The 17,165-nt window shown below is 41.1% G+C and overlaps 1 protein-coding gene across 1 annotated transcript; it reads right to left on the bottom strand.

Annotated features, from left to right (window-relative positions):
* Nucleotides 1–1,724: 1,724 nt before the first annotated feature.
* LOC108570574 (zinc finger protein 208-like) lies at nucleotides 1,725–17,001 on the bottom strand. Its single transcript, XM_017932454.1, has 12 exons — nucleotides 16,994–17,001; nucleotides 16,521–16,547; nucleotides 14,924–15,871; nucleotides 12,464–13,994; nucleotides 10,202–10,219; nucleotides 9,047–9,987; nucleotides 6,522–7,512; nucleotides 4,398–5,345; nucleotides 4,215–4,288; nucleotides 4,051–4,137; nucleotides 2,668–3,066; nucleotides 1,725–2,244 (listed from the first exon to the last, which is right to left on the bottom strand). Exons 1-12 carry the CDS (start codon nucleotides 16,999–17,001, stop codon nucleotides 1,725–1,727), a joined length of 6,492 nt encoding a protein of 2,163 aa, XP_017787943.1.
* Nucleotides 17,002–17,165: the final 164 nt, after the last annotated feature.

Raw genomic sequence — 17,165 nt, 5'->3', positions numbered from 1 at the left:
GTTGAATTTTGAAATTTATCAAACTTCAGATTTGGAAATTTATCGTTATAAAAATTAGGCTTAAATTGAGGTGAGAGTGTGCAAAACACAGCACAGTGCGAGCGAACGATTAAATCTTCAGTTTAAATTTCAATTAAACGATTGAAAAATTTAGCGTTTTGAAAAGCTGAAGTGGAAGCACGCGAAGAACAAGGGTTAAGGCCTAAGTTTAGGCGAAAGTGCGCCAAAAAACAGCACAATGCGAGTAAATTGTTAGATTCTAAATTAAAAAATGTATCGTTTCAAAAATTGAGATAAAAATACGCCAAGGACAAGAATCACGGCTTAAATTAAGGTGAAAATGTGGGAAAAAGCGCGAAACAACTCCTGCAGGATGGCGGCGGCAGCGAAAGGGTTAACATAATTCGCATTTTCACACTAATCTTAACATGCGGGAAAGTTTCACTCGATTCTTCTCGGTGGAAAAAAAAACAGATGAAAATATTTATAAATTATATAAAATAGTAGCACACGATATTCTCTTAATAGAACTTACGACACAAGCTGCCTTCTTTAAAGCAATCGATTTCGATGCTTCAGTGGTTAATCCACGCGTGGTGCATGGCGATTATATCTGTAAGGGTTGCCCTGATTCCACGAGGGTTTTGTAAAAGTACCTCAAGGGCCATAGCTTGCAACGAGGGTGTCTCAGTATTAAACGATCGAGCTTGATAGGTAGAAATAAGGAACAGCCGAAATTCCGATAGATAAAAGAGCTGCTCTTATCGACGGAAAATCTGACACAGTTCGAGAATTAAATTCACTAATTTTAACTATCGTCACGTTTCGTTCTTCTATTATTTCCTGTACAGTACTGAGATTTATTTTGAGCACGTACAAATGTATCACATTTTTATCCTCTCTCTATCTTGTTAATTCTGACACACCCGTTAAAATATTTCAAAAACCAGACATACCAATGTTAAGACTGAGACTATTCGAATTAATTTCGAATTGTGTAACTAAACTTTCCATGTTCAAATGTGAATAATACTTGCATAATTGTCAATCGTTAAATAGTAACACGTTTGCATCAACGCGAATGCAAAATTTAAATATAAAGGAAACTATAACGATCTAGGATTGTTAAATAAAATTATTGAGAAATTTTTTCAACGAAAACGAGTGGAACAACTGTAACATTAAATTACCCTCGTCTAAAAGCATTAACAATAAAAAATAATAGAACTACCGATCAGAAAATTTTCATTCGTAATTCAACGTTCAAATGCTCCACTAATTATTAATCATTCGAATTCAACTCAAACTACTCACAATTATATAGTAGCCATTGATAATAAAAAACGACAGAGCTACCAATCTGAAGATTTTCACTCATAATCCACGCATTTAAATCCTCTCACAATTCATCGGATCCTTGGAAGACTCAAATCAAACCACTCCCACCTAAACGACACTCGTCAAACGTTAACAATGAAAAACAACAGAACTGCCAATCGACAAATTTCCATTCACATCAAAATCCTCTCACACTTGATCGCTCGAATTCCCACGAACACCTCTAAAACTCGTCAGATCCTCGGAAGACCGAAGCCCATAAACATTCACCAAATAGTCCCAGTCTTACCTCGAGCATCAAATTCTCCGCTTCAGTCACACCGGAAGCCCCTATCATCGCCAGACATCTCCGTGTCCACCTGGCAACAATTTCCTGCTCAGCAGTCTCAACGGCAGGACTTCATGTGAGTGTTCAGAACGGTCCTGGTGACGAAACCCTTTCCGCAACGTGGACAAACGTACGGTCGTTCACCGGTATGGTAACGCTTGTGAACCACCAACGTGGACCTCTGCGTGAAAGCTTTGCCGCATTGCTCGCACGAGTACTTTCTCTCTCCTGTATGCGTGACGTTGTGAGTCCTGAGCAGTGTTTCACAAGCGAAACACTTGCCGCACACCTCGCAGGTGTACGGTTTCTCACCTGTGTGAGAACGATTGTGAATCTCGAGGCCCTTCGCGGTTTTCAGCTCTTTGCCGCACAGTGCGCACAAATATCGACGTCTCTCGTAGTTAGGCGTGTCACCGTGTGCCTTCACCTTGTGCTGCTTCAACACCGACTTGTACTTGTACACTTTACCGCAAACGTCGCATTTGTGCTCGGTATTGTTCTGCGCGTCCGCTTCCTCCGGCTTCTCCTGGACCAACGCGGCTGGATCGTAGTGATAGAGTCGGTTGTGCTCCTTTAAACTGTGTATCAGAGGGTAGATCGAGATGTGAGATTAGAGAGGAATTACCGTTCAATTGTTTCGAAGATTTGCTTTTAGGATTACCGAGTAGTCAAGTACCGAAATATTCGTCCAAGTTAATTAATTCGATCTTGAAATTTCACATCCTCGTCTGCGTTCGTTCGTTAACGAACGAAAGCTCTGCTCGTCAATTATTTATGAACGGCGGGGTATTCATTTAGAAACTAGGTCAAGAGCGACTAGTAAAACTTGCGGCATATCTGATGGTCAATTGCACCCAAAAGTGTGCGTGTATATAATTGTCCCGAATTTCAAACTAGCGTTAATGCAACGTGAAAAATGGAAAAAATCTCGGGAAAATTCACGTACGTGGAACGTGGTCGTTAAAGGGTTAAGGAAGGATTAATTAAGGTAGAAATTGTACCTGTACACGTCGTTGAAGGTACTACCGCACGCGTTGCACTGTTGATACTGCATAAAATTGTGCATGGTGGTGTGAGTCATGAGAGAATCCTTGTCGACGAAGTTCTCGCTGCAGATTTCGCAGGTGAACTTCACTTCCCTGTGGTGCCGTTTCGTGTGTCTCTCCACGTCGGTGGCGTTCACCCCCATGAAGCTGCACTTTGTGCAGGGAATGGTTTTCGGCGTGTGGGACTTCTTCACGTGAGCGTTTAGCATGAACTGCTGCGGGTAGGTTTTTCCACAGGTGACACACTTGAAAGGTCTATGGATGCCGTGGACGATCCTCAGGTGTGCCACTAACCTGGTTACGAAGTGAAACTTTTCTTGGCAAAGATCGCAGATCTTCTCGTTTCCTTCGAATCTGAAAAGTTTGGGTCAACGTCGACATTCCTTTCGATCGATTCTTGTGAAATATTCTATTCCTCTCTGGTTTTTAAGTATTATGTTTCTCTGTTATTAAGAAAATTTCATACTATGTAAATACATATTCTTTTCCTCCCTACTTCTCAAATATTATACTTCTCTTTTGCTAAGAAAATAGGTCAAAGTTTAAATCGACTAAAAAGTTTCCCATTACTTAAATTTCACTTAGATCTCTCATTTTTATTATTTACGCATTAAAGGGTAATACACCTGTCCCCCGATTTACACTGAAGACAGGTTCCTTAGAAAACCGTGTAAATCGAAATCATGGCTTTTTGTATGAAAAACCGTGTAAATCGGGGGAAAAACAAAATGCGCATAATTCAGTCAGTTATTTAATTAAATTCATTACACCTATCCCCCGATTTACACTGAAGTTAGGTTCCTTAGTAAACCGTGTAAATCGAAAACAAACTAAAATGTGCATAATTCAGTCATTTATTTCAACGTAAAATAAAACTAAATATATCTTAAAAAACATAAAAATAACGGTCTATTCATAAAATGATAAAAATATGAAGGTATATGTGTGTAATTCATTTTACACATAGAAACAAGAAGTATAAATTAAAAAATTTAACCAAAAATTTAATCACTTTCGTAGACTATTAATCTTTTATTCCTGGCTGGTATGATGTCACTTTCATCACTCGATAGCACTTGATGCGATTCAAGTTCGATGTTAGCGATTAACATCGATGCGATTAACAATTGTGTTTGGTTTCTGATCAAATCTTTATGGACCTCCTCCTATTGAAACCGTGTAAAAGTGAAATCGTGTAAATCGGGGGATAGGTGTATATTCATTTGAAAAACGTCATATACATTCTATTCACAGTGACAAACAGAGAAAAATGAATAAAAATTAATCAAACTCCAGGAATTAATAATCCGAATCGTACAAAGCGTACATAAAACTCACTTTTGCCCAGAATCGAGAAGGACGTCCTCACTCTTGAGCCTGAAATCTTCACAGGTGGAAAGCGCATCGTGATCGTTGCTCCAGTGGCTAGAACGAGGGAACCTTCATTGACAAAAATACACATTTACACAAAGCATCATGTATATACTTGGAACAATCAGTACAAACGATTAAAAGTACAAGCTTCCGATGCTTTTGTAAATGCGCTCAACTTAAACCCAACACATCCTCCACCATCCTCAATAAAATACAAAACTCTCAATCGTCATTCTTTTATTAAAAAAAAAAAAAAAGACAACACATCGTTTCACATATTTTCTCAATCACAACAGCTTCCCCGATCAAGCTTCCAGCTGAGTAGTTTTCTCGTGTATCTTGCGATGCTTCTTCAAGAAACTCCCGGAAACGAATCCTTTGCCGCAATCGGCGCACCGATAAGGTCTTTCTCCCGAATGATATCTCAGATGCAATATCAAAGACGTTCTTTGTGTGAATCGTCTGCCGCACTGCGAGCAACCGTACGGTTTCACGCCAGTGTGAACACGTCGATGAACGCTCAGATTTTCTCTGCTGGCGAACTGTTTATCGCATAAATCGCAATTCACGGTCTTTTCATTAACGTGACCCCGTCTGTGCACCATCAATCTCCTCCTCGAAGACAACACGGCACCGCACAGATCGCATAAGTGCTTCCTGTTCTCGTATAACCCGTGTCGCCGCTTCAGATGTCTCTCCAGGAACAATTTCTGCGCGAAACTTTCCACGCAAATCGTGCACACGTGCTTCTGTTTCGCGTTAGTTTTCGATTCAATCGGAAGAACACTCGCGTGTTGTCTTCTCAGATGGTTCGTCAAATTCTTCTTGTACGGATAAGATCTGTTGCAATGATCGCAGCGATACAACAGCTTCCTCGTGTGCACGTTCACGTGCTCCAAGTACTCCGTTCTGGAGAAGAAACCCTTGCAGCATTGTTCACACTTGAAGGAGTAATCCTTGGTGTGCCTCCGACGATGCGTCTCGAGATTGGACTTCTGGTTCGATCTGTAGTCGCAGAGATCGCAGGCGAACCTCTTCGAACCGGTGTGGATCAGCTTGTGACGAGCTATGTTCATAGGGCTTCTGAAGGTTTTGCCGCATTCGTCGCAGCTGAAGGCTCTGTCGATGCCGTGCAAGTTCTTCAGATGTTCCACGAGCTTTCTCGTGTGACAGAAACAGGCTCCGCATTTAACACACTCGTGCACCGCTCGTGAAGTTGCTCTTCGTGACCTGAAACAGACGCCCTGATGAAGCAGATGCTACGATTTTAGGAGATAAATGGATACGCATGGTTGTTTTAGTACTTATTTCAATTGTGTTAAATAGTTTTCGCCTTCTGGTAAATTTTTCTTATTACTTTTTTCTCACATACCTACCCTGACGTCTGACGATGCATGATTTCTCAATGAACGCGATGGAATTTTAGTGAAAACATTTCTCTTTCCGTGGAAAATGATGGGATTTTTAATATGAAGTTTTTGTGATGCGAGAATAAATTAGACTGGATATTTGTGTTACCTTTTTCAACTGGTTTATAACCAATTATTAAATGTACACAAAACTTGATATTGCCTCTTACAAAAGTTTTCGTAACATGTATCATACATGTATTTCATTTTTTCCATTGAGAATAATTACAGTTTGACTACAAATTTCGCAATGTTCATAATTTCTGTACAAAATTGTTAAAACTACTTGTCGTTTGCCCGCAATAAATATAACACTAATATTCCGAAGAAAGAGTATCGTTTTAACGTATAATCGTAATTAAAGCCTGCCTTGGAAATGCTGTTAAAAATTACACTACATGAAGAAAACAACGGTTGGCAATAATCTTCTTCAAAATTACACAATTTACAAGCTCTCCGTCGAAGATCCTTTTGGTACGAAATCTCATTCTATGTTCACCTCTATACAATTCTCAGCAAACGCAACAATCTATACCGTCTGAAGCTTCCAACCTCTCTAACAAAGATTTCTCGCTAACACATTAACAGCACAGTTAAAAATCAACAATATATAACAAACAATAAATTCCTCCTCACTCTATCAATTTTTACAAAAAAACTAACATCAACAGTCTCTTTAAAAAAACGAACATTTTCAGAAGCCTCAAACAGTACAAACTCGAAGAACCTCAAGCGTGTCCAACCCGCAGCCCGCGGGCAACATGCGACTCCTAAACTTTATTACCTAATTTTCAGCGAAATTTTTCACGACTCGAGAAAATTAAAAAAGAAAATAAAGAAAGTTAGCTATATTACATATTTCGCACACGGCCAAAGACGATTCCTCTTCATTCACTGTCGCCCAAGCGAGCCAAAAGGTCGGACACCCATAGTCCAGAATCTCTCAATTGTCTCAACACGCAAAATTCACTTCAACTAATTCTTCTTCTCCGTCATCGATTCAGTCAACCCCCGAGTAAACTCCGCGATGAGCTTCTTAATGGAGATCACCGGAAGCGGCGGCAGAGGTCCAGGATGTCTCTTTCTGTGACAAATCAGCCCAGGTTTCTGGGCAAAAGTCTGCCCACAGATATCACAAGTATAAGGTCTCTGGCCTGTGTGTATCAGTATGTGCTGTTCCTGAGCTGTTCTCCTCGGGAACTTCTTGCCGCAAACCGGACAAGAGAACGGTCTGATGCCTTCGTGTATCCTCAGATGAAGGTCCAGATCCCTCTTTTGCCCGAAAGTCTTGCCGCAAGTCGGACACACAACCTTCTCTTTTCTCTTGTGCCAAAGCATGTGCTGTTCCAGGTTGTTCTCGGTGGTCATGCAACGTTTGCACAAACTGCACTTGTAGGCAGGCTTGTAGTGTCTGTACTTCATGTGAGCTTTCAGAGAAGGCACGCTCTTGCAAGCGTGGCCGCAAACTGTGCAGATAATTGGCGGCGCGTTGCTGTGCATCTGTTTCGTGTGCTGCATCAGGTCGTTCTTGATCTTGAACTGTTTCCCGCAAATCGTGCAGGAATAAGCGAAACTGCTCGTGTGTTTCCTTATGAAATGGTCTTTCAACGTCCATCTGTTGTTGCTCTTGTACTCGCAGATCGTGCAAGGATACAGTACAGGACCGTGAATTTGTTCCGAGTGTTGCTTCAAGTCTTTTCTCAGTCGGAAAGTTTGCTCGCAAGATTTGCAACGATGTCTGTGCTGTCTCATGTGCGACGCCAGGAACGACTTCCGGTTGAACTGCTTGCCGCAGAAGTCGCATTCCAACAGCTGATCCGTTTGTTTCTTTGGTTTCTTCGTTTTTGAGATTCGCGAAGTTTCTGTGGAGTGGTCTTTTTTTAGTGGTTTTCTGGTCTTCTCTCCGAGTGGTTTTCGTTCTTTCTTCACTAGGGAGTATGAGTTCTCTATTTTGATGCTGCAAGGCTCTTCCTGGGGGCCCGTGTCGCTGCCGTTTAACGGATCCAACAGCGGAGAGCTAAAACAGACGAAAGTTTGTTCTCGTTAAGCTTCGGTATCCGCAGAACCTTGCTGAAAATTACTTCTATATGGTGAACTTACTTACTTGAAGTATGCTTTAACAGATGAACGTTTCACGATCGTTTAGAAATACTTTTGGATTAGGGGAGAGATTATTGAGCAGTGTGAGCGTTATAGTATTCACGTTGATGAAACGTTTGTCGTATATTTTGGTATTCGTTTAACGTGGTTAATTTGCAATTCATAATTATTGCGTTGAAATGTATTTAATTTTTTCGCTGTTCGATGTGATTGTTAAATTATCGTGGGATAGGAAAATCCTCCAACATATTTTTAGTGGAATTTAGGAGTGTTAAATTCCAGGAAGATTGCAGTGACAATACTGGTCAATCTGGATTTTTATATTATTCTATTAATGCTTAAAAAATAGGAATTGATAATTTTTTCGTACTTACTCTTCTTCTCTACCTTGGTCGAGGTAGAATAATTTTACAACGAAAATACGATTAAGTTTATACAAAAATTCTCGTACCGGTTACAACTTATAAATTATTTTCAACTATGATTTTATTAAAAAGTTCACGATACAGTAAAAAATACAAACAACATTCGTAAAAGACATTTGAAAATTCATGCGATAAAGAAACTACAGTGGCAACAGTACCGTTAAAATTCTTAAGAAGTCTTACAAAAACGTATTTGTTCTCGGTAGAAAATAGCCCTTCGAAAATCGACGGTAAAAAGAGTATACAAAAATTAGTCGAAGACTCGATTCAAAAATTACGTTTATATATCATGCTTGACCTATATTCCATCGATAAATTTGCAAACACTTCATTTTACATTCGTGATTCCTCTTAAAAAGAAAAAAAAAAGAAAACGATTAATCTTTGTACACCAAAATTGTACAAACTCTCCATTTACTCGGCAACATCCGACGATCGAACAGTTCAAATGTATAAAAAGGCTGAATTACATTCGGTCAACATCTAAATAATATTCATTTAACGAAAAACAAATATCCTTCGAGATCTTCCAACATACCCTAAAGCTCGTAAGTATTTTCACACTCATCTGTTCTTTATTCCCATAAACAACTTCATTTAGCCAATTTCCAAGGAAGAAATGAATAATTAAACACAAGAAAAACCAAGTCCATCGAAATGATAAATTTCAAATTTCCTCCTTTAAATTACAAAAATTAGTAAAATGCTTTTTTCCAAGTATACGGTCGACTTTTCTCAACATAAAGTCTATTTATTTCCAGATTTTTTACATAGTAAACGTAAAAACACCAGAAGAGAAAAAATGAATTATTCAAAAAATAAAAAATCAGCATTCGTTTGAAACACTTATCGAATCTTTAAATAAAGAGAGAGAGAGAGGACAAATATTTCCGAGCAGTAGTATATGTCAATAATTCCACCGCCCTCCGTCTCACTCACAGCCTTTCTTTACATCAATACCCAAACCACAAACCGCCTCATTCGATCTTAATCATCGTGTTCTTCATAGTATACTCCTTCGTGAACTCAGTGACGATGTTCTTGATGGAAACGACAGGCAACGGTGGCAGCGGTCCAGGATGTCGCTTTCTGTGACAGATCAGTCCAGGTTTCTGCGCGAACGCCTGTCCACAAATGTCGCAAACGTACGGTCTCTTCCCCGTGTGAATAAGTACGTGCTGTTCCTGAGCAGTCTGCCTCCTGAACGATTTCCCGCAAACGGGACAAGGAAAAGGCTTGACCCCGGTGTGCACTCTCATGTGAGAATCGAGATCTCGTCCTCGGAACCTCTTCCCGCAGGTCGGGCACAAAACCTTCTCCCTAGTCTCGTGCCACGTTAGATGTTGCTCTAAATTCTCCTGCGTGGTCATTCCTCTCCTGCAAATTCGACAGATGAACTCAGGCTTGTAGTGTCTGTACTTCATATGCGCCTTCAGAGCGTGCAGATTTTTGCTGAAATGACCGCAAACGTCGCACACTATAGGCGGCGCGTCGCTGTGGTTCTGTTTCACGTGATGGTTCAAGGCTTTCTTGATTTTGAACTGTTTCCCGCAAGTGTCGCAGGCGAAGTTGTAGTTGGAGGTATGAAGACGGATGTAGTGATTTTTCAAAGTGCCTTTGTTGTTGCTCTTGTACTCGCAGACGCTGCAATCGTAGACTTGACGCCGGTGAATCTTGTCCACGTGAGAGGCTAGGTATCGACGAAGTCTGAAGGTTTTCGGACAGTCGGAACACTTGTGACGATGCTTCTTCAAGTGCTCGGCCAGATTGCTCTTCTTGAGAAACTTGCGTCGACAATGGTCGCACTCTAAACGGGTCGTTACGCTTCTCTTCTTGGACTGCTGCCGATCGGGACTGCCCGGAAGAGGCAATCTCGCCTCGGTTCCCTCGAGATTCTCCACGTTGTTCTCTTCTTGACACACGGCCACCAGCTCGAAGTTCTCCTTGTCGATCCAACTTTCGTATCCCTCGGGGAACTCGATCGACAAGGTGGGATGCGCGTCGGTTTTGAACGCCTCGCAGAGAGGATCCAGGATTCTAAAACAGAAAATGTGACGGGTGTTACGAGACGTGTTGTCGTCGATCGTTCTCGAGTTCGAGGAAGGTTCAAATCAGTTTCACTCGTTATCGTCGAAATTCTGTCTTTTTTTCTTCGAAGTAGCTTTAGATTATTGCGCTTACGTTCGGTTCGTTTACCACCTCTATCGACCACTTATACCTAAACGCGATTTGATTCGTCATACCTTCTCGTTCTTCTAAACGATCCGTAATAGTTGCAGCCTGGAAACGTACAAGATTAATCGATTATTACCTGTTCAAACGCGATCGTTTAATACATCAAGTATACTTATCTTGGGGTAAATAAACTAACAACGTTCTCGTCTTCTCGCGACGCCGAGAGAGATTTACTATCAAAGAGAAACAGCTATTTTTCGTACTCGTTGCAAACTGAACAAAGGTAAGGGATTGTTTCTTTCGTTCCTTTATTTCCATCGACATCGTGTGTATACGTTAAAACCGGGGGGATAGTTGAAGAGATCAGGCTCAGTAAAAATATTTATTTCAAACTCAAAGCTATACACAGCGTGTACGTCTCCTTACGAACGTATTAGACTAAGGTATTGATTCTTAGAAAAATAGCCGCCGTAGGCGTGCTTTCTGCCGCGTGAGCTTCAACTCCTTTTCTCTCGCGGATTTACACTTAATCCCTTGGAAAAAATCACTAGCAACGTGGTCGGGAGAGAGGAGGAGGAGGAGGAGGAGGAGGAGGAGGAGGGAACGTGTTATCGCGTCCACACACGGAGAAAACTGGGGGATGGATGAGGGAGGAGGAGGAGGGACAACGTTTTACGTTATGTTACAGTTACTCTTAGGAGGACTAGCTCTCGCAAAATAGAACAAGTGTCATCGAGACATATCACAACGTGTACGTATCAACGGGGTTTCGCGAATGAGACGCGAATTAAGAATCGATATACGGTGGAAAAAATCTGTTTCCTCCATGTTCGCCAAGTTTCGAAATTTTCATTTCCAGATTTTGCTTCTCTTTTTTTTTCCTCCCGATTAAGATAGCGTTCTGTACTGAAATAAAGCGTGTCAAGTTGATCGCAGCTTCGAGATAGAGAACGAGTGAGTTGTTCGCTTTACTGTTTTATTTTAATCGAGTATCAAGGACTGTGGTCGGAATTTTAACGCGTTCATTTTTCTTGTATTATTCAATTGTCATCTTTATATCGAGTACAGGTTTTTCTTCTTTCTCTGTTTTGTTGTTACGTATGATAATATTAGTTACAATTCTCGTCGACGATGAAATACCGAATTAAATTAACATTGGGAAGAAACTGGCTTCTATAGAATTTGCAGGTGAACTGAAAGGAACATTGAAACAAAGGGATCCTGTTAAATTCTTCTTCTTGCATTTTCTTTCTTTTTTCCTCCTTCTTCGCGTAAATTCTCAAATTTACAAGGCTGTTCTCGTTATTACTATACATCTTACATCGCTATACTTACAATTACACGCGATAAGTCTAAAAATAATCATCGCTCGCTATAGTTCTCTTCAACCCCTTGAATCTTGATGACGGTATACAAAGTACTTCGGGAATTCTATTGTTTGCGTTCTTTTTTCCCGTAGAGTCGTCGAGTTGGCTGTCTCAGCTGAACAATGAGGATGAGGAAATAAATTGCTCTTACTCGTTGTTGAAGCATACATTCGTCCACGTACCGTGTTATCTCCCCTACGTAACTTATACAAAGAATTTTTTGTATCGTTAGCAATATTGTCATTTAGAGATATTTAATAATACGTACATATATACTAATAGGTACATTTGTAAAATGTGAGCAAAATTTTTGTTTCTTTTTTACAAACAAGAGTACCTGGATGTTAATGTCGTTGAAAAAATTTTCCTACGTCTCTCTCTCTCTCTCTCTATAAATTGTTAGAACAATAATTACTACAGGACGATTCAACAACGACGTCCAACAAATTCACACGGAAATGGAATATTTACCAAAAAAAGAATTAACACCTCGTCGCTGAAATTAGTTGTACATTGGTAAATTGTTCGCCGTCGTTACCGAATCATCCACTAAAAAATAACGTAACAACGAAAGAAATTCCCCTAAAACATGTACATCCTTCTCATCGATCTATTCTTCAACGACGAGCAGACGCAAAGAGAAAATTGGTCGCAAGTTCATCTCACACATACGCGCGCTTTCTTCCCTACGATCAAATTCCATCTATCTAACCGATTTTCGTCCACCGAAATTCTCCCTCGTCGATATGCGGATTAATTCGAACAGCCCCCCCGATCGGTGGATAATTACAAACTTCATCTCTACATTTTCTTCCGTGAAATTCGCTTAAGTATCAAAGTGTGTCGTCGTGTCGTCGGAGACGCGGTTCGATCCGTCGAGGGCACGATGTCTCCTCTACGCTTCCTCCTCGATCGTGTCCTCGTTCTCGCGCGCGTTCATCTCCTGAACGAATCCCTCGGTGAACTCCTTCACGATATCGGCGATCGGCATCACGGGCAACGGCGGATGCGGCCCTGGATGAGTTTTCCTGTGACAGATCAATCCCGGCTTCTGCGTGAACGCTTTGCCGCATATGTCGCATACGAAAGGCCTCTTTCCGGTGTGGATGAGCAAGTGTTGACGCAACTGGGACCTCCTGGCGAACGGCTTGTTGCAGATCAGACAGGAATGTGGCTTGCAACCCGTGTGCACCGCCATGTGCCTCTTGAACGAGTCCTTTTTCGTGAAGGTTTTCCCGCATTCCGCGCACACGATCTTCTCCCTCTTCTCGTGCTGCGTCAGCAAGTGCTGGTCAAGGTTCTCCTGCGTGACCATGCGCCTCTTGCATATGTGGCACTCGTATTTAGGTTTATAGTGCGCCCACTTTTGGTGCACGTACAACGAGCCGCTGTTCTGACACAGTTTCCCGCACACGTCGCAGTTGATCGGTTTCTCTTTGTGATGAAACCGTACGTGGTTGGTCAGGTCGCCTTTCACCTTGAACTTCTTCGGGCAGAACTTGCACTGATGCTCGTACCGATCGGTGTGCTTTCGGATGAAGTGCGACTGCAACGAATGCTTCGATCTGCAAACGAATCCGCACGCGGCGCAAGGGAAGAGCATGTTGTTCGGTCGTTTCCTCGACCAAGTCTCGTGTTTCCTTTCCAAATGCGCCGCAAACAGACTCTTCTTCAACGTTCTGTAGTCGCAGACAGCGCAGATGTACGCGCCGTCTTCCTGTATGCAGACTTTCTTCTTGTGCGTCCACGCTACGTGTTTCCTGAACGAGATCGCCGAGCTGAACATCTCCGAGCAAACTTTGCACTTCAGAGCACCGCCTGAGTTTCTCGAGACCTTTCTACGAGTCTTCGTCGGGGTTGGATGATTATTCGTAGACTCCAAGATCTCTTCTTCCAAGTATTCCACCTGTTCCACCTGATCTTGATCTCCTTGATCTTCCTGGTCCACTTGTTCCAATTGCTCTTGGTCATTGTACACTTCTTGCTCTTCTTCTTTCCCTTCTGCCTCGTTCGACGTTAGCTTCTCTATGGTCACCATGCTACCTTCAACTTTCACTTGATACAGATCTCCGATGGACTTGTCGTTTTCACTCTCGATCGTGCCGTTCAAGATGATCGGTTTCACGTCTCCGTCTTCGCCCCTCTGCTCGGAACTTCCGTTCAGAAAATGCTCCTCTTCGTACAGCTTCTCGTCCGTCGAGTCGTACTGAAGCTCCTCCTCGTTGTAGAGGCACTCGACTTTCACGAGGTCCTGGTGCTTCTCTTCGTCGTTTCCCGGCTCCTCGATCTGCTCCGGTATGTCCTCCTCGGCCATCGGTGTGTCGCCTTCAGGTACGAACGCGTAGTAAGGCTTCCCGTCGAACTCCAAGATCTGCCATTTCTTCATCACCACCGACTCCTTATCGTAGATAAATATACCGCGAGAGTTGAGGCTGGAGAGCTCGTACCTGAAACATCATCGATCAACAGCGTTATTATGAGGCTACGTGGACGCTTCGTTGGTCTGAAAGCTTTCAAGCGATTTTTGGTTGTTTTTCTTTTTTTTTTGTTTTTATCGCACACGTGCCGTGATGATTGATTTTTTTTTTTTTTTTTTTGGCAAAACGTTGTTACGCGGTTGTTCGGTCGCGAGATAGAAGAATAGTTAGCGTAAATAGTTACTGTGAAAAGATACGAGGCGATTAATAGAGGAAAGGTTGTTACAGCTTGGCTCAAAGAAGACTACTTGGAGATTAGTTTCTGTGAAGAATGCTCGAGAGTGAGAGAGATTAAGGTGAAGCAGAGTACATGTAAGAGTGTGCCTCTATAACACGTGAATCGAACATCATTCGTCGTTGGTAGGGAAAATAATGCTTTATTTCGAGCAGGCGGAGGAAACGTTACAAATATTTTTCACGACGTATGAAAGTACAATCAAGAGATCGTCACGGTTAGTGTACAACAATACTGTAGTTATTAGGTACACGTTGAACTTTGTGGAAAGTTGAGATTAACAGCTTAAACGTAGTACACAATTCTTTCTCTTGTTGTTTTTTTTTTTTTTTTTTAATATCTAACACAGTCGACGTTAAAAATCTTATAACAGGTAGAAACTTGGCAACAAACTTGAATAAACTTCTCGTCGAGAACTAAACAAAATTGCTAAACATTTCAATTCTCTTTCAGATTTTAACATGTAACTCGTCCAGACAGTGTCTTCGTGAATTTCTTCGACGTCTCGTAATTCGTATTACGACAATTTAAAAACGATAAATCTCTCTTAAATCTAACACACAGCTCCATCGTATAACACAGTGTCCGTCACTTCTTCATGAACTCCTTCAGTATATGATCGATATGCATGACAGGAAGAGGCGGTAACGTTCCAGAGTGTATCTTTCTGTGACAGATCAGCCCAGCCTTCTGAGCGAACGATTTCCCACACACGTCGCAAACGTAGATCCTCTCTCCGGTATGCAACAGCAAGTGTTGGCTCAAACTGCTGTGCGTGGTGAACGCCCTCGCGCAAACAGAACAACTGTAAGGTTTGTCTCCTGTGTGTATCCTCATGTGTTTCCTGAAATCGTGATTCTCGAAGAAGGTCTTTCCACACTCCTCGCAGACAGACTTCTCCTTCTTCTCGTGTTGCGTCAATACGTGCTGATCTAGGTTCTCTTTGGTTACCAATCTTCTATGACACACGGGACACTCGTACTTCGCTTTGTAATGAGCGTGTTTCTGATGAGTGTACAGGCTATGACTGTTTCTACAAGTTTTCCCACAAACGTCACACATCACAGGCGGTTCTCGATGATTCAATCTCGTGTGTGTCGTTAGATCACCTTTGATCTTGAACTCCTTACCGCAGTGTTCGCAGGAGAACTCGTAATGCTGCGTGTGTTTGCGTACGAAATGAGACCTCAGGGTTTCCTTTCTCGAGCAAATCAGGCCACAGATGATACAGGCGAATTTTCTTTTACTGGTGAACGTGCTCTTGCCGGAGCCTTCGTGAGTTTGGGCTAGATGGGCGATCATGGTGGATCTTTTGTTGCAGCGGAAGTCGCAGGCCATGCAAGAGAGAGCTTCTTGCTTCTGGGAGACCATTTCCATGAAGGAAGAGTCTTTCGGGGACAGTTCCTTCTTCTCGCGATTCTCGTGCGCCAGTCTGTGTCTCTTCAGCAGGTATCTCTTCTTGAATTGTCTTTGACAGACGTCACAGGCGGGTAGAATTTTCGATTCGGTCTTCTTTTGCGGTGGTTTCGTTTCTTCGACGGTTTTCGACGGTTCTGGAGTTGAGTTGGAGATCGTCGGAGGTTTAGCTGGTCCGTTCCTAAAACAGGAAAAGGATTAACTTTTATTAGGGTTCTAACAGAGGTGGTGATTACTATCGATGATTACTTACAGTGAAAGTTAAAAGTCACGATGAGTGTTTGGCGTGAAAAGAGTAAAACTATCACGTTTTGTTTGTTAGCGTGATCGAGTGATAATAGTTGGTGAAATTTTTATTCTTTTGGGGAGTGAATGAGAACGATGGTTGATAGTTTTATTCTGTACGATAAAGAAATGGTACAAATAATAGATTATCGATGGACGATATATTGTTAACAAAATATAATTCTGCTTGTTAATTAATTTTGCAAGTGTTGCAATGATTAAAAATATAGCTGAGAATCCATAAGAAGTCGACGAATGAGATTTTCAAGAAAAACTGAATTCGAAGTTGTTTCAATCTTTTTTTTTATCGACAAAATTCATAACAATTTTTTTTTCTTTTTTCAAATTTTTAATTGGAAACGTTTTAACAAAAAGTTTGCTCGACCGCTTGTTCGGTATCTTCGAAAGACAATTACGCAATGTATTTTTAACTGTATCATCGATGGTGTAATCAAGTGGCAAAAACCCATAATAGAGGCAATCATTTCTCTTTATGGCACTCCAAGGATGCACAATTATTGATTAACTGTTAGAGATGAACTTGCCTTCTCGAAATAGTTGTACTGAATTCCCTGAAACATAAAATTATAAATATGATTAAATTAAAAATTAAAACTTATTCGAGAAAACAACTATGTAACTTTCAAATTTTTTTACGTAATTATCCTACAAATATTTATCTACTTTGTTAATTCTAGTCTCTAAAATATTCGTAATAAATTTGAACGTAATACTTATCTGCAATTTAACAAACTTCGTTTTAATAAAAAAAAGGACGAATTACTTCACACTTTCCACTTTCACTAATTAAGTTCGTTCATATTCATGCAGAAATTATGCTCGCTCACTAATTCACTGTATAAAAAAATCATTGAATTTAAAGAGAGAAAGTAAGAGCGCAACAGGCATAAAAATTACTCTAATCTATCTTCCAGCGAAATGAACTAAAAAAAAAAAACTTTCAATCACTTTCTACTGTATTACACAAATAAGTATATCACGAGGGGGGTAGCATTGCCAAACCATGCTCTTTTATTTTAAACAATCATCGACAATCGAGAAGCTTTGGACGATGTATGTGAAAAGTATAAATCTGCCACGAGATTGTGCTCAAAATAAATTCTTATAATCTCCTCTTGTATACAATATATTTCACAATAGGTCTTAAATCTCGCTATCATCTGTTCCCC

Source organism: Habropoda laboriosa, unplaced genomic scaffold (genome assembly GCF_001263275.1).
Source record: "Habropoda laboriosa isolate 0110345459 unplaced genomic scaffold, ASM126327v1 scaffold95, whole genome shotgun sequence".
NCBI lineage: Eukaryota > Metazoa > Arthropoda > Insecta > Hymenoptera > Apidae > Habropoda > Habropoda laboriosa.
The sequence above is the reverse complement of the archived record's forward strand: the minus strand, read 5'-3'. Positions and strand labels throughout refer to the sequence as shown.